We start from the raw sequence: 17,710 nt of genomic DNA, 5'->3' as shown, positions 1-17,710 counted from the left end.
GATTGAAAAGAAATAGAGTGCTGCCACCGCCGGCTTCTCCTCCTCCTCTGTACTCAGTGCAAACAACTGTCTTCTATTTTTTCTTGGCCAGACCCTAGAAACATAGTAAAGTGTTTGCAGACTAGTAACTTTTCCTAAAGACTGAAGAAAAATAGTCCAATAGAACTGAAGATAATTGGACAATGTCATTTAGCACAGAGAGGAATAATGTGTGGCTCTCCACTGATAAAAGATACTGGGACAATCAGTGGCCAAGCTGGGATGAGACTGCTGAGAGTCATGGTGGGCCCTGTTGTCACCCCTTGGTTATTACATTAAATACTAAAAGAGGAAATACCTTCCTCCAAATTTGCAGTAAAACTGCTTGTAGATAGTGATAAAAATTAGTCATTCCTTATAAGTATGTATTAAAAAGCAACAAGGGAAGCTGGTTAATAGTGTCTTGATTCGAAAAAATACTAAGTATTTTCATAGAAGCAAGGACAACTTATAGTTATTGGTTACAAAGGCTACCTGTTGTCCCCAGGGAGCTTCAGAATACTGGCTGCTGAGGAACAAGTGGATGTCATTGCACTCATGTCTTGCTTGTGGGCATCCCTACAATATCTAATTGACTAAAACTAGGTAAAACTGACCTTATTCAGCAGTGCTATTGAGTTTTTAAATATTTCTAGCTCTACTCAGATAAAAAGCTCTATGGATGTTTTGCCCTTTTACATCCGATAGCCCAAAAGGAAATTGTTTACTGCTTAGAACAATGAGAATTGAAGCCCAAAAGAGGACAGGGGGAAGAAAAGCTAAAAACAGCTTTTCAGATGAAATGTAGATGCCTGGTTGGCTTTATAGTAGTTGAAACGTTTAGATTGCCATCGTTTCCATGATCTTTGTTCTTGGCAAAAAAAGGCAAGATAGATCCCCCTGTTCTACAAAAATAAAACCCAACTATTGCTCATATTCCTAGTCAAAATAAACCTAGCACTTTAAGTCACGTGCATTGGTCCCATTTTTTGTTGTGAAAAGTTCAAGGAATCTAGTGACTGTAACAGCATGCATTCAGTGTAAATCCCATGGGTAAAACCTCTGATTTCTTCATTTGACATTCTGTAATTCAGGGCATCTTTTTCAGGAAGGAAGATGGAAACCCTTTGTTATCAAGCCCATCCCAGCACCTCTCATGAAGCCTCTACTTGTGTTTGTGAACCCTAAGAGTGGTGGGAATCAGGTAAAATTACTTACCTGACGTTATTGCTCACATACCACTGGCCCTCTATTAGCCTTCTTCAGCATATTTCTTTTATTATTTTATTCCATTCTTTTAGGGAACAAAGATATTCCAATCTTTTATGTGGTACCTCAACCCTCGGCAAGTTTTTGATCTCAGCCAAGGAGGTCCCAAAGAAGCGTGAGTAACAGTTAAGAAGAGTCTGAACCTCACTCAAGCACATTTGTCATTTCCAACTGACACAGACCTGAAATGATTGCAAAATTATTTATTATATTTCCATCTTGCCTTTCTTCTAAAATGGGCAGAGTGGCACTTTAGAGTTAGAAAAGTGAATGATCTTAAGAGCGCTTGATGAGTTGACATCGTTGAACTTCTGAGTGTAGATCTCAATGCAACACAACTGGGATCCTCATAGAAGATATTTTCAACGGTTTAAATAGAACTTTTCAACCTCTGTCATTCATGCTATCGCCTGTGCTAGAGAATAGTGCCCATTAAAAAAATAATAGTCTAAGGGAAAAATACTACTCTAAAGGGAAGGAGAAGGAATAAACAATCCTGTGGCGTGACTCAAGCTAAAAGAGTTTCAGTTCTCCCAGGTGATCAAGCAAACATTGTGGCTGAATGTTTGGTTAAACAGATCCAATACAACATTCTAGGAATGAATTTGGTCTCTTCACTCATCTTCAGGAGAGCCTGGGGATGTCCAGTGAGGTGGCTTCAGGGAGGAAAATCAGTTCCCTGAAGCCCTTTCTCTTGGAACTAACCTCTATTCCACCGCTATCATTCTTTACACAGAAAGGAGGATCAGATAAATGTTCTCTTTTTCTTTGGGTAAAGTGGAAGAACTGCCTTTTTATATAAAGGAGAAAGCACAGAATTACTGCTCTCTGCTTTTGTGCTCCAAAGAGAAAGGCAATCTGCGAAGGAACAGATAAAGAGTAAATCATTCCATACCATTGCTAGCACCAAAAAATCTATTAGGTACAGGAGGAAGCAAGGAACAATTGTTTCCTGTCATATCTTGCATGCACATGCCCTTGTGGGGAGTGGACCAGGGTTGGTAAAAAAAGGTAGAATTTCACCAGGGCCCCTAAAGACTAAAAGCAGCTGCTTTGTGAACTACATCTGGCTTTTGCACTGGGTTTTCCCCTTGCCTGCTCTAGATGGTGTTCTGCACTTGAATACTAAGCACAATACTGAAATATGCTACTTGTAACCATATGCTATCTTGTAACCATGCCACTTTCTGCTCCTTGGAAGAAGAAAAATATAATACATTAAGCTAACACCCAGAGAGAGAACATGTACAATTCAAAACACAAACCTTACTCCCAGTTACTCACTTTTCATTACTTGGGTATGCAGCTTCTTTCAACAGTGCAGACAAAGCTGAGGAATTATTCTAAAGATAAATATATTTAATTATTTCTTACTGAGTCCCTGCCTCATACTAGGTATCATCTCTGAAAATATCCTATGGAAACTGGGGTATTCCCCCATGATTTTTTGGGGGGTGGGGTGGAGTTCAATAGATAAATATAAATGATGCTACCTCTGGGTTTTGTGCAGGTTGGAGTTGTATCGTAAAGTGCACAACTTACGGATTCTGGCATGTGGAGGAGATGGTACAGTAAGTCACTATGTCCCCTTTCCTGTGTGATAAGCTGTGATGAGGTAGACGTGCATCAGTAGCAGAACCTGGATAGTTTCATTGCATTAAGTTATGTGAGAAGAATGGGCCACCAAATTACTTAATGTAGCCATATGCATTCAGGGCTACCTGTCCAAGGATACAGAGTTGTTTACATTTTAGCTAAAGTGCTAATTCAGCAACATATTACAGATGGACATTTCTATGAGCACTGTCTACATTACTGGTTGGTTTATACTAGCTCCTGGCCTACTACTTTTTTAACCTCTGGAGGAACTGATGTAGTATTACTATGTGCTGGGACCCTTTATCAACTTTACAGTCCTGTCTCAGTTGTAAACCAACAGTTCTTAGTATTCATAAGAAAGATTCTTTTTAATTGGTTTTGGCTAGTTGTTGGGTTAATTGGGCCTATATGGATGATAGCATAGTCACTTACGAAGCCTTCCCTTCCCATCTTTTGTAACTCTTCTTTTTACCACTTTTTGGGGTTGGCTCATCTTGATGTATATATAGAAAGTGCAATAAATAGCTGAAGCAACTGAGCAGACATAGGAAATTGCAGCAAAAATTCTGTCTGAATCTGTGCTGTTTTCCTGGCTGAGTAGGTGGGATGGATCCTCTCCATTTTGGACCAGTTACGCTTGAACCCTCCACCTCCTGTGGCCATTCTTCCTTTGGGGACAGGAAATGACCTAGCAAGAACGCTGAACTGGGGCGGGGTAAGAATTTTCCAGTTCATTACAAGTTTGGTACTTGGCTATGTTCCAAGTCAGCATTGTGAACGAAGCTAAGTGGATTGAAGGGAAGTTATTTGTTTCCACTACCTTGTCTCAGTTCCTCACAGAGAACATGTCAACCCACAGGGTTATACTGATGAACCCTTGTCAAAAATCCTGTCTCATGTAGAAGAGGGGGAAATTGTGCAGCTTGACCGCTGGAATCTACTAGTGGAGCCCAAACCTGAGGGAAATCCAGAAGAGAAGGATGAAACAGCAACAGATAAGGTGAGCCCAACAGTATCATCACTGCTAAGTTAGTAGTAATGTTGTATCCAGATAGATCAACTGCTCACCCCGCCCCCCCCAAACAAGTTATACTTCATAATTTATTCCATAGTGGTCCAGTATAATTACAGATTAGTTAAATATAATGAAAAATATTCTATGACATCACAGAAAATATGCCTTGCTCTATAGCAGCTTTAATGAATTCTATCCTGTGGGGCAACAGTGAAGAAGTAAATTCTAAAAATGAAAGTGGAAAAGAATGGGTGGCAAAAATGGTCACTGAGCATAATCTGAAACCAGTAAAATAGACAATATTCTCTAGAATCTGCAATTTGTGCTTCTAATATACAGTGATTATACTTAAGCATAGAGCAGCTTACTGTCATAATTCATCATAAGTGCAACAGAAGACAAATTTGCAGTTCTGTGTTCAACTGTGTTCAGCTAGGAAGGCTAGCTGTAATTTCCTACTTTGATCCGCTGCACTCAGTCAAAATTATAAACACTTAGCATGTAGAAATTTTATTTGAAGCTGACCACTATCAGAATGCTGATGATACTCAAATCTTTTTCTCCATAACAATGTCAGGTAATAATATATCTCCACTGAATAACTGCCATCATCAGTAATAGAGTGGATGAGGGATAATAATAAATTGAAACTGTCTTCAGAAAAGTGAAGAAGTTCATCATGATGCAGTGTGCTTCTGGAACCAAATCTCTCTGGTTTTCAAGGTTGGGCTAACAGTTCAAAGCACCTTTTATCCACAAGAGAATGGGGTTGTACATACAACATTGTCCCTTACTCTCCCTGACTAAATTGAAAAGTCAGAAAAACAGCATACTCATGAATGCTTTTGTTTAAATAAAGCTCTCCATGTGATCCAGGGCCTTAATAAAGCAGGTTTCCAGATTTCACAGTCAGCTGTATTTGCATTCACGTACAGAACAGTACAGCTTTCCTTCTGTTCTTCGGCTGAACATTTGATGTGAGAGAGAAGGGGCTGGAGTCACTGTGAATGCTGTGTCCTCTCCTCAGTTTAAGCTCCTCCTCCTCCTCCACACATTCAACTGAATGCAATTGTGAATGGAGAAATTGTATGTGTGTGAGAGGGGAGGAAATGCTTTAAAGCAGGGTTCAACCTCAGCAACTTTAAGATGGGTGGACTTCAACTCCCAGCATGGCTGGCTGGGGAATTCTGGGACTTGAAGTCCACCCATCTTAAAGTTGCTGAGGTTGAGGAACCCTGCTTTAAACTGTTGCCAATTCTTGATTACCTTGCTCCAATTTGCCCTTGCAAAGAACTTCCCAGTCTCTGGAGTTCCAGATTCCAAACACATTCTTGGAATTTGGAAAGACGATGAATTGGAGTACAAAAACAAAACTGTTTTCCTTTTGAAACGTGGATATAAGTGGGATGCCTAGTTTGGCCCTAATAATTTCTTCTCAGTGTTTAGAATCACTGTGAGTTAGTTATCAGAGTCTCAGCTAAAACAGCTTTCTGAAAATTTTGTGAGAATCTCAGGCACATGTGATTTGGTATTAGATCCATGGGATATTCCCATGGAAAAGTTTCTGGATTTCATGTTCATACGATAAATAACAGATCAGAGGAGACTTTAATAGACAAAGATGGCATTGGTGTAGTCATAGAAAACTAATCTCATGTATCCATTCCTGCTCAAGTAACAGCTATCATACAAAATAGAAAGTAGAACAAGCTGGCAGCAAATGTTTATTTATAGATATATAAAAGCTGTGTAAATATAGAAGGCCTTTCTTTGCCATGGGATGTTCATGGTGTTTGGTGACTAAGGGCCATTATCATATGGCTGCTATTTTCCTCCATTCATTGTCCTTCATTGGGAAAACGTGTTTATGTTCACTGTTCTAAACTGCTTTGTTTGTTCCATACAAATATCTATATACCAACTAGAAAAATCACTTTGCCTTCCAATCCTAGGTTAGGTATTCTGTTTGTCTATTTCAGCTCCCTCTTGATGTGTTCAACAATTATTTCAGCCTTGGTTTTGATGCTCGAGTGACACTGGAATTCCATGAATCTCGAGGTAAATGTCAACATGTCTCATACTCTCAAAGCATCAGATTATGCTAGGATTGGGGTGATTGCTTGAGAAATATTTACAACTTTGACTTTGGAGAAGCTGAAGTCAAAAAGGTTGTAATTTAATTTATAAGACCAGGGAGGGAGGGAAAAGAAAGTGATTAGGAATTGGAAGCAATTGGCTCGGAAAAATAATTAATGCCTTTCCAGGAGTAAAGATACATGTTATTTCTAATGCTAGTGGGAGAGAGACTCATCTTCCTGAGAACCAGTGACTCATAATAATGGATAACTAACTTCTTTCTCCAGAGGCCAATCCAGAGAAATTTAACAGTCGGTTTCGGAATAAAATGTTCTATGCTGGGGTGAGTTCACCAGAATGCATGCCCCAGTCTACAATTTCTACCTTTTTCTTAATATGCCGCCAAAGTTATTTATTAGGGTATAGATAGCAACCTTTGCCAAGTTGGCACCTTCCAGATGCATTGGGATTTCATATCCAGAAATATTAGGAGTCACAGTCCTGATACATGTGGAGGCATTCTAAGTTGGGGAAAGGTGCTATTGGCTTCCTTTGGAATACACGTGTAAAAAAATACTTTATCTGCATTGAAAATCTGTGTACCAAACTAGGCACAGTTTGATTGGCATTACCAGAATTTGGGAGTAAGAGAGGGGAAGAAGTTGGGGTGTGTATATGGGAAAGTATAGCTTTTCTGTTTTGTCTGGAAAAGCAGTTTGAATAATTCTGTTGCAGTTAGTATTGAGTCAAAGTTCTGTATGAAATGTTTAGTTATATAAAATAGGGGGTGAAGATTGTCAGCAAAATGAAAGAAGAAAATCCAGAAATGTTCAAGTGCAGTCAACTTACAGGGGAAAGTGGCAGCAGCTTTCTCCTTCCTAAATGTAGTTTTGCTATCTCCAGTAAGATGACAAATCTTTTTTAATACCCTGAGAGGGACTATGAAAGTGGGAGACATTGTACAATGTGGTTCAGCACTAGAGGCAGCCAGAGGGTGGGGATAGTGGAATGGGACTTGGTGTGCCCTTAGAAATTTACCCAAATCATGTATAATAGGGACTAGATACCATGCCTGTGAAGTTGTATAATTGTAATGTTGGATAATTGAATGTACAACATTCCAACTTAAACAGATATCCTACCCTGCTATTTATATTGTCATTTAAAAATGGGGTAATTGGCTGAAATCAATTTGTGCTCTCAGTTTCTGTTGAGAAGTAGGTAGGTCAACTCTGTGAACTGTTTCAGTTTTTCCTTTTTCTATTTGTAGACAGCGTTCTCTGATTTTCTCATGGGGAGCTCCAGAGACTTAGCAAAACACATCAAAGTGGTGGTGAGTATATTATGATACTTATGGGTTCTTTCAGAATATTGGAGAAAGAAGGTTATTGGCTTGGATAATAAGGTTGGCTTGCTCTCAAGATGAAGATGGTTATTATAGAAAATATTGGGAGAATAAGGCCAAGTCTGAGGCGAGGAGAATTTGGTTGCCCCATAGAGAGGATAGAGTCTGTTGCTGCATCTTGCCTTTGACATTGACTGCTGATTCTCTTTTTAAAAAACCAGTGTGATGGAACAGATCTGACTCCCAAAATCCAAGATCTGAAGCCTCAATGCCTCGTCTTCCTAAACATTCCAAGGTGGGCTGTTATATTCACTGTAAAAAATAATTGTTTTTAAGCTGCATTCCCAGTCCCTAAATCCCTCCCTGCATTTTCAGTTGTAGCAGTTCATTTTTCATCCTCCTGTCTGTGTATAGGTACTGTGCAGGCACTATGCCTTGGGGCAACCCTGGAGAGCATCATGACTTTGAACCCCAACGCCATGACGATGGCTGCCTTGAAGTCATTGGCTTCACCATGACATCGCTGGTAAGTCAGCTCAGCTACTCTGACTTTTTACTCTAGTCTGCCTAAGTAACTATATTGTTGAAGTGCATACATTAATTAATTTCCTTAGTACTCTTTGGGAGCATCAAGGGCAATGGCTTACTGGCACAACAGGAATTTCTCATACTGTACACTTCAGGTTACATCCAGAATAGCTGAAATGGATTAAGTAGTCACAAAATATAATTAATAAGTAAGAGCAGTGTCATCCCCTTTGTTTGTTGAGCAAACCTGCCTAGAAGGAGTTACTTGACACAAGTAAACAGTGGTGCATTTGGCCTCTGCAATTGTTGATTTGGGATCTAATTCTATGGGGCATAAAAGGTTGTAATTTTTTATCCCCTGCTCTATTCCGGATCTGAATTGGAGCTTCACCACTTTCATTGAGTTACTAAAACAGGTTCCATTCATTTCAGTTGTACTTCATTTTGCAATGCAAATTGTCAGTACTGGAAACCCAGCCTAGATTAGATACACATGTATGGAATCAACTGAGATTAAAGCCCAATCTGTATTAATCCCCTATGCTAGCAATTTATATTGCATGAAGAGGTCCCATTGACATTAGTGCAAAATGTGAATGCTAGGACTGAATTCATATCGAGATTCAGCAGGGAACAAAAGGTTAAAGCCACCATACAAGGGTCCTGATAAAGATGCAGAACATCCTGATAATTTGATCCTATGTGTGTGAGTGTGCGTGTTGGGGGGTTGGGGTATGTCAGGCTGAGAAATGCCCCTGAGACTTTTGAGCATCACTGTTACATTGCAGTTACACGTACCATTGGGAGACATAGGTGGAAATTGCAGGCAAGCCAAGCTCTCTGATATATTCAGAGAGACTTTCTGATGGAATGAGCTAAGCCCCAATAAAATATTGTCTCAAGAGCAGGTGATTTATTGTGTCCAAAAGAGCAAGGGGGATGGGCTACATGTCCTTTTACATTCCTTTCCAGCTGTGTACTTCTATGACATTCACGTCTCCTGCATTACATTTTATGGGAGAGTATTTCTTTGGGGCACAGGTTGAGCATACTACTGTCCACACACATGTGGGATGGTTCTTCAGAATAGATTGAACTGAAACCATTTTGATACCTAGTTTTAGTTTATATGTTATTTATTAGTGTTAAGTCTCTGTAGTCCATCCACTTCACACTGTTTTTTGTTTTCTAGGCAGCACTGCAAGTGGGTGGCCATGGAGAGCGGTTGCACCAGTGCCGGGAAGTGGTACTTACCACATCCAAAGCCATCCCCATGCAAGTAGATGGGGAACCCTGTAAGCTGGGAGCTTCCTGCATACGCATTTCACTGCGCAACCAAGCAAACATGGTGCAGAAGACTAAGAGGAGAAACTCCATGCCTCTATTTAATGAGTATGTACTATTGGCTATAGGGAGCATCCCCCGAGCTTAGGTACAAGGAATGAAGGAGTCTCACCAGTTCACAGTATTCATTTTTACATTGTCAAGCTTTGCTTCAGTTTCTGTTGGATTTCTAACATATCTCAAACACTGAGGCTCAATGTCTGTGAAGGTTCTAAGACTATAAGACAGTTTTATAACACCCTGAAATTCCAGCCAATGGTTTTAGTTTAATTTAACTTTAGTTTAATTTTGAGTGTTTATTAATTTATTTTAAACAGGTTCTTACAGCAAGTTGGAAAGCACTAGATGGGGGCTATAGAAGGCATTATGAAATCAAGGAGAATTAAATCCTCTGTCAATAGTGTAAAAGTTTCTGTAACTATCCTTTACTTAACCCATAAAATCCAAAAATCTTTGGAGACAAACATAGCCCTCTTCCTCAGTTGGTTTTATTTGGAAGATTCAAACTTATCCTAGATTCTGTAGCAACCAAATAAAAGAAACATTGAGGAAGTGATGTTACAAATAAGTTTCTGATGAAGTAAAATTATTTCATTGCCCTACTATCAGAATATGTTGGGAAGTGGAGAGTAGTTTCACCAGTTCCCTAACCCTGACACTGATAAATTACATAATATTTTGGGAAATATTAGCAGCTTCTTACTTGGGATGAATGAGTTATGCCATATAATACATTCAAGGTATATGAAAGTGCAGGTCTGGGAAAAGTAAACATTTATATCTCTCCAAGCAATATTTCCTATTCTCTGGAGGGCAAATATACAATAGCTTGTATCTCCCTACTCCCTATTTGAAACAACAGTACAAGATTGTCAATATTAGCCTTCATATTTAGCCTTATCCTAGTGGATACAAGTGTACATAGCTCTCCTGCTTGCCTGCATTGTCCAGGTGACTTTATCTTCAGTAGCTATTAAACATTTTACTCAGGGGGACTAGGTGTGCAACACGCATCTGTTGAGTATGACTGTTCACAACTAAGAAAGAAGTTTGTTAGAAATAATACTCATTGAGATTATTGCTATTGTTAGAAAGTACTGCCATCACCTTCTATGACCCTCTCAATCAGTAGTATCTCCTCCTTCCTTCTTGCACACAATAGTGTTATCCTCCCTAATTTTTCAAACACCTTTCTTTCCTTCCTTCTTTTCAGTCAGCAACCAGTTCCAGAACGGCTAAGAATCCGTGTAAGCCGAATTGGCATGCATGACTATGAGGCACTTCACTATGACAAGGAGAAACTCAAGGAAGCTTGTGAGTAATTGGTGTCCTTTGAGGATTTGTTTAAATAGAAGGCCAAACACCCTACAGGAACATCTGGAATTTGGAGCTGTTTATTTATTATTGAACTCATTTACTCATAATGTCTGGCTAATATTAAAACAAAACCTCTTTTGGCCTCTCTGATACATTATATTATCAGATAAATATATTTATGTCCCATGTTTTTACTTTTTTTAAAAAAAAAGCCCTTGCATCAGAATGTGAAAAATGGCACACTTTTAAAAAAAGTATCTAGTCCACAATGTATATCCCTGTAAATTTCCCCACACAGAAAAGCCTTTTTCCCCCAGAGATGCTGTTGAGCTAGCATTTCCTATGGGCTTATAAAGCATGGTAAATACCTGGCACTCTGAGTGATCATAGCAAATGTGGTTAGTAGGCAAAAGTAATTGCTTTTTTTTTTTTTTGGTTACCTTTCAGCTGTGCCTTTAGGAATTATCGTGGTTCCAGGAGACAGTGATTTGGAATTATGCCGGACCCACATCGAAAGGCTTCAAGAGGTGAGTTGCTTGAAAAAAGAATTGGAAGGGGAAGGCGCAGTCTTGCTACACTTTTATGACTCGTCAGACAGCATACACCGGGCATATCCTTACTTCAACAGCATCTGTACTCCCATAATGATAATGTTCTTGTTTTGGAGTTAAAAGCAAAGAATACATTAGGAGATATTCTTGTTCCCAGTTCACTGCAAATAGAGGAAAGGGAAGAGCTTTATTTTTATTTAAATTTAGAATTCTTCCTCACACATTCTGGCAAAGAGTTATGGGCTTAGCTGTAAAACTACCATTTATATAAAGGAAATATGTGGACAAAACAAGGAGTAAGAAATCTGGGGGAGGCATGGCAAACTGAAGACTTCTCTGCAAAAGCGGTTCCAACAACCGCGGCAAAGACCAAAGAACCAGTGAGTAGACTGGTGCTTTGGAATCTCTCCAGATAAGGAGAGGACAGGAGATTGCCCACATGTGCTCCGGACAGCTGTTTCTTGCTAGGAGACTGCAGGACAGCAGTCTTTCCTGGGTTTGAGCGCTGGGAAATGAAGAAATTGGCCATCTTGCTTGCAATCGCAGCAGAGCCTTTTAAAAGGACACTTTTCACAAGCCTCACTTTCTAATCACTTTCAGAAATTATCTGTTAACCATCTTAAAGTTATCAGAGGCCTTCAGAATGACAAGTTTGAAAAGTCACTGGGTGAGTTTAGCTTCAACTCTGAACAAAAGAAAAATTAATGATAAGCTTAAGAACCTAACGAATTTGAAATAAACAGAAAAAAGTTAAATAAGATTTTTGACCTAAGAAAGTTACAAATGGAGTAAGGGTCCAGTTAAATTTGGAATATTGACTTTTACTATAAGATTTTGGAATTAACTATAAACAATAAATAGCTTCTTGTGGGAACCAGAGTTATTTTGGCTATCTTGGTTCATAACAAAGATACGCAACTTTATGATTTTAGAATTGGACATTAGAGGAGACAAAAGGTTCTAAGTAAAAGGGAAAAAAATAAAAGCCAGCTTTTGGTGTTGGTTAACTGGAACTTACAAAATGGCACAAAACATCATAACATTGGAAATATTGAACGAGAACTTTGAAGAATGGAGCCAGAAATAGTAGCAACAATATCAACAGTGTCAGTAATGATGTCTGATTCTATGGATAGACTATATCCAAAAGATGTCAATGAGGGAATGACAGATGTGGAGCAAATTTTGTCTGACAAGACAAAGTACTGAAACTGGAACTACAAATGACAGGCCAAGAGAATGATTTGGAAAAGGACGCTTTACTGGATATACGAAAGAAACTGGCTGAAGTTTTAAAAATTAAAGGGGAAATACAAATGACAAACCAAGAGAATGACCTGGAAAATGTTTTCTTACTGGGTCTACAAAAGAGGCTGGTTAAACCGTTGAAGATGTCTGTGCGATGGAATAAAGAAGAATTGAAGAGAAATCGAATCCTACAACAATATTTGAATGAACTCAAGATTAAGACTGTTAGAAGTAAAGGGAAAGCATATAAAGTTGGTTTATTTGATCAAGGTTAAAATATGTCTTATTTGCAAAGTTCTAGCAAAACTTTACAGACTTTTTGCTAACACTGGCATTGAAAAGTTGATGGATCTGCTTATAGATAAGGAATGAGAAATGGGATGAAGAGATATCTATCTGTAACCTTATAGGGGGTGAAGAGTTACTAAATTTATCCGTATTTGTTGTAATGAAGGTTGGAAGTCACTTCTTTATATATTTCTTTTCTTTTTCTTTATCATATTCTTTCTTTTCTCTCTTATCTTGCACTTCTTATTCTTTCTTACGATTTTCTTTCTTTAAGTTTAGTTTGTATTAGTTTTTACTATTATAATCAAAATCATTAATAAAAAATTATATGCAAAAGAAAAAGAAATCCAGATAGGGCATGCAATATGATAATTTAATCCATATGAATTATCCAGAGAACTTGATTGAAAGGAGATACATACATATCCATAATCAATAAAGAGGTAGTTGCTCTTGTTATACTCTAGAGAGCTAACTACTCAGAGGATGGATAAAGGAAAATAAGTACACATTTCTTCCCATATTGTTTAATATCCTCAAAGAAACATTCCAAAGTTTCACTCCTACTTGTGATGAGTGCTTTGCAAAACAATAACTGACTCACTCTCAAATCTGGAGATAACTTCAGTCAGGAGAGGTTTTTGCATGTTGCTTGTTGTCTTTATCCTGCTTTAATTTAAAACCCCACTATAGGCCTGCCTTCATTTCTAAGAGAAGCTTGCAATTTACCAGGAAGTATGCACAGGCAACACTCCAAATTCTCTTTCAAATAAAACATCCTGCTGGCTTCATCCTTTGGCTTAACTGTTTGAATGTATGGAGGAGCCCCCTTCTAGAGCAGCTTTCTCTTATTTGGTGGCTTCCAGTAATTTTTCTGTCCAGCTCAACTAATAACCATGCATCTGGGGCACCAAGTTTGGGAAGGTCGCTCTAGAAGCCTGATTTATAAGGGGAAAAAAATGAAAGGGGTGTTCATTTATTTCTAACCCCCTCTCCTTTCTGTTCTCTCTCTTTCTTACATCCTGGATTCATTCTTTGTCTAGTACTTGGGTATCAGCCAGGTAAGGAAGAATGCAGATGCTTAGTCTAGAAGAGTCCTGAAGTTTCTTCAGATAGTCTGGACCATTATAGAAAGGGACAGTTACTAAATTGCTTCATTTAGTGGCAACATATGATATAGGCAGTCCTTGAATTACAGGGGCTGGTATTTTTGAGCACTTAGGTTCTACTGTCAGTTCCCCTCTTCAAAGTCTCCTTATCACTTGAGACAATTGACTTACAGAGACTTATCAAAGATATGACATGCACCCACAAATCTCAGAGAGATGCAAGCTTTTCTTTTTTAAAAAATGTTTTGGGGTGCCTTCAAGTCAGTGATGACTCCTGGCAACTGCCTGGACAAGTCCCTGCAGTTTTCTTAGCAAAATTTCAGAAGTGGTTTGCCACTGCTTCCTTGCTAGGGCTGAGAGGGTGTGACTGGCCCAAGGTCACCCAGCTGGTTTTGTACCTAAGGTGGGACTAGAACTTATGGTCTGCTGGTTTCTAAACCTGGCGCTACACCAAACTGGCTCTCTAATGAAGCTCTTCGTTTCTGTTGTGGTAACTCAGCTCCTTCCCTTTCCACAGGACTTCCCTTCTTGCACTTCCACTATTCAGAATCTATTTCCTCAGGTGTGTATCTTTTTCTCTCTCCTTAACTACGAGTCCTCTTTTCCCTTCTGTTGCTTCCATCATGCATGATTAGCTTGCATCACTATCTATTCAGTGATGTTTTGGGCATGTTTGTTGAGCTGTACAACTTTGTGTTCTGGTTCTATCCCATACTATTTGGCAACATATATGCATGGAGTTTACCTATCTAGGTAAGAAAAAGAAAACAGAAGAAAAAGTAGGCCTGGATGAAATAAGGACAGAGAAGAGTTGATTTTTTTCTTGTTCATTTATTTTGATCCAGGAGGGAGATGAAGCCAAACCAAAGATATTGTCATGCCAGAAGCTCTCCCCCAAATGGTGCTTCCTAGACTGTGAGTACATATGTCTGTGGTTATCCGTAAGCTTTAGAATCGGTATATGGGAACTGTTGCATCAAAGATTCCCATGCTACCATCTTGGGAAAAACTTGCCATTAACACAGGCACTGCAGTGGAAAATGTTTCCATAATCGGATTTTATTTTCTTCCGCATGGAAATTAATAGCATTCGGCTGCACCTTTGAAAAGTTTTTTTGTTCTTCATTGCTTTCCCTGTCCATTTTTTGGCTATTCTTGAATACATAGCCAGGTGGAAGGAACTCTTCAGGATTTAATGCAGGAGTCACAGAAACAATGAGTTGGAAATGGCCATATTAGCCACTGAGTGCAATACTCCTGCTTAGTCCAAGAATCCAAATTAAAGCATCTCAGCCAAACAGCTGACTGTCCTTATCCTCTGCTTGAACGGATCGTTTAAACGGGAGCCATCCTCCTGTTGATTTTTTCTTTCTTTCTGATACTCAGTCTTCCTTACTGTAACTTAAATCCCTTATTCCATGTCCTGCATTCTGGAGTGAGAGAAAATTGGTCTTGATCTTCTTCCATGTGATATCCTTCAGGTATTGGAAGAACGCTATCATATATCCCTCCATTGTCTTTTCTTAAAGTTAAATCTACCCAGCATTTTCAATCTGTTTTTAGTCCTCTGATCATCTTTGTTGCCCTCCTCTGAATCTGATCTGATCCAGGTTCTCTGAAACCTCCTTAAAGAACTAGACTCAGTGCTTGAGGTGATGTCTAACCAAAACAGAATAATTACTCCCCATGATTTGGGGATTAATTTCTGTTTGATGCAGCCTAAAATTGCCTTGGCTATTTTTGCAGTAACATCGCCATGCTGACTCCTCTTTCGTTTGCAGTGCAATACTATTCCAACTTCTTTTACATATGTACAAAAGCACAGAGGGTCCAGTTACAATATACCCATTGTGTTCATATGCATTTTATATTTGTTTCTTAAGCAAATAATGTTTCACTTTTCTCTGTTAAATTTAATTCTGTTACTTTCAGCCTCTTTCCCTAACCTAGCAAGACATTATCAATTTTATTTATGTTTTTGTTTCTCAAAAACATAAATGTTTTGTTTCTACCCAATTTTGTTTCTCCTTCTCAGCCCTTCCCATGCAGATATGTGCTCCAACAGTGAGCTTATACCCCATCACCTACTTTAACTGAAAAGTTAGTTGGTGGAGGAATAAGTGTAGTTAAACTTGACATTTGTAGTTAGTGACCACAAGGCTGCTACATTTGGACTGCAATAATCCAGATGACCACAATGGTGACAAGGAAATACAGAAAATTCAACAGGTAGTCCTCGACTTGCAACCATTCATTCAGCGGTCATCTGAAGTTACGGCGGCACTGAACAAAAGGACTGACGACCAGTTCCCTAAGTTACGGCCGTTGCAGTGCCCCCGTGGCCATGTGATCAAAATTCGGGGTCTTCGCAGTCCGCCCACACTTACGACCGCAGGGGCACTTCAACTCCCCCCCATCTCCCCCCCATTTATGCCCTTTTGGCCACCTGCAGCCTTATGTCCTACCATCCCAGCTGATCTTCCCTGTCTTCTTGCTCCCACTGCTGACCAAGCATGCCGAGCCTGGCCCTTCACACGGCAGCTGCGGGCCACACAAGCCTTTCTTCCTCAGGTCGCACACGGCGGTTTCCTCATGAGACCTGGGGAAGATAGCCTCACATGGCCAGCAGCTGCCTCGCAAAGGTCCAGGGTGGGCAGGCCTCATTAGCAGCGGGAGCAAGAAGATGGCAAAGATCAGCTGGGATGACAGAGTGTAGGGCAGCAGGGGTCTCGGAGTGCAGGGTGGCAAGGGCAATTACGTTTGGGGCTGGGATAGGGTGGCTACGGCTTCCCGGGGTGGCTGCAGCTTTGCACCATGCTGCTGGGCCATGCTGAGGCTGAGCGTCACACTGCAAAGGGCTTTGCACTGCGTTGCAGCTCAGGGGCTTCTTGCAGCCCAGAGCTGCAATGTGCCAAGAAGCCCCTGAGCCGCATTCTGGCAAGCAGCCCCAGGGCCACACGGTTATGGAGCTGCTTGCTGCCCTGCAAGGCAGGGTGCAGGAATGCCAAAAGGGCAGAGATGGGGGGGGGGGGATAGGCAGGTGGGGGGAATTGGAGGCAGTCCCTTACCTTACTGAGGCTCAGGGCTTGGAGGGGCCAAGCCCGGAATGGCTTGGATTGGGGTGGGTCCTTGGCTAATGACTGGTGAAATTCACTTAATGACAGTGACAGGGATTGCCAGGATTGCCATCTTAGCGATGGAAATTCTGGTCCCAATTGTGGTTGTAAGTTGAGGACTGCCTATATCTCTGAAGCTATCAAGTGATTGTCCTGATTTTTGCAGCCCAGATATGATAGTCCTCAATTTGGCTTAATTCATAAGAAAACAGCATAAAACATGGAGAGATTTACAGATATTCTGTACCTATATGCACTAGTTTGGGGGCAAAAATACTCTAATGGAGATATACAAGCTACTTTGTTTCCTTTCTTGGGCTTCTGTTTTAAAAAAATAGAATGTGTGAAAAGAATTGTTTACTCAAGGTGGAGAATATTTTTGCTTGAGGTCAGCACTGGTTTCAGGAAAGGATATCCGGTCTATATGCCAGCAGCAGCAGAACTGGAACTGGAAATGGGAAGGGCACCCTCACTCACCCTTCCTCCACCTCTCTTTCTCTCCAGTGAACAGTAAAGTAGCACCATCAGAGCAGGAGGCAGCTTCAAACACTCTTAATAAGCATTTGTAAGATACTTACATATATGCCAACATGAAATAGTCTTCTATTACATTTGGTCCCTTAAGCTTTCTAGTTGATAGTTGTGACTAGACACAAGCGATAACTCACTCTACTCTGTCACTGCAGTTCATTTAAATCATTTGGGTTCTAGATGACTAGATTGGAATAAAACCACTCATTTATTTATTCAACCTCAAAGTTAGAGAAGGGCTGTTTCTGAGCAATAGAACCTGTGCTTTGTTGGTTCAGTTCTTGGCATCTCCAGATTAGAGAGAACAACACTTATGTCTGAACTAAAAAACAAATGGCAGTCAACAGTGCTATTTT

The 17,710-nt window shown here is 39.9% G+C and overlaps 1 protein-coding gene across 9 annotated transcripts in view; it reads left to right on the top strand.

The window, feature by feature from the left end:
- DGKZ (diacylglycerol kinase zeta) overlaps positions 1-17,710 on the top strand; it is a 117,725-nt gene that overhangs the window by 74,726 nt on the left and 25,289 nt on the right. For 8 of the 9 annotated variants that reach the window (XR_003084883.2, XM_025167681.2, XM_025167680.2 and 5 more), the window contains 15 exons: positions 1,127-1,222; positions 1,320-1,402; positions 2,798-2,858; positions 3,488-3,601; positions 3,746-3,886; positions 5,881-5,959; positions 6,265-6,320; positions 7,248-7,310; positions 7,544-7,617; positions 7,737-7,848; positions 9,043-9,242; positions 10,408-10,508; positions 10,959-11,038; positions 14,225-14,269; positions 14,553-14,622. Coding sequence is in view for 8 of the 9 variants with exons in the window: in XM_025167681.2 (XP_025023449.1) it covers positions 1,127-1,222; positions 1,320-1,402; positions 2,798-2,858; positions 3,488-3,601; positions 3,746-3,886; positions 5,881-5,959; positions 6,265-6,320; positions 7,248-7,310; positions 7,544-7,617; positions 7,737-7,848; positions 9,043-9,242; positions 10,408-10,508; positions 10,959-11,038; positions 14,225-14,269; positions 14,553-14,622 (1,375 nt within the window). In the remaining variant the exon portion in view is untranslated. The remainder of the gene's footprint in view (positions 1-1,126; positions 1,223-1,319; positions 1,403-2,797; positions 2,859-3,487; positions 3,602-3,745; positions 3,887-5,880; positions 5,960-6,264; positions 6,321-7,247; positions 7,311-7,543; positions 7,618-7,736; positions 7,849-9,042; positions 9,243-10,407; positions 10,509-10,958; positions 11,039-14,224; positions 14,270-14,552; positions 14,623-17,710) is intronic. The other variant, XM_007429809.3, reaches the window with a different exon arrangement.

The sequence above is a fragment of the Python bivittatus genome, unplaced genomic scaffold (genome assembly GCF_059951505.1).
Source record: "Python bivittatus isolate LINGU-HERP-01145 unplaced genomic scaffold, Pbiv_v1 ctg000480_np1212, whole genome shotgun sequence".
Lineage (NCBI taxonomy): Eukaryota > Metazoa > Chordata > Lepidosauria > Squamata > Pythonidae > Python > Python bivittatus.
The sequence above is the reverse complement of the archived record's forward strand: the minus strand, read 5'-3'. Positions and strand labels throughout refer to the sequence as shown.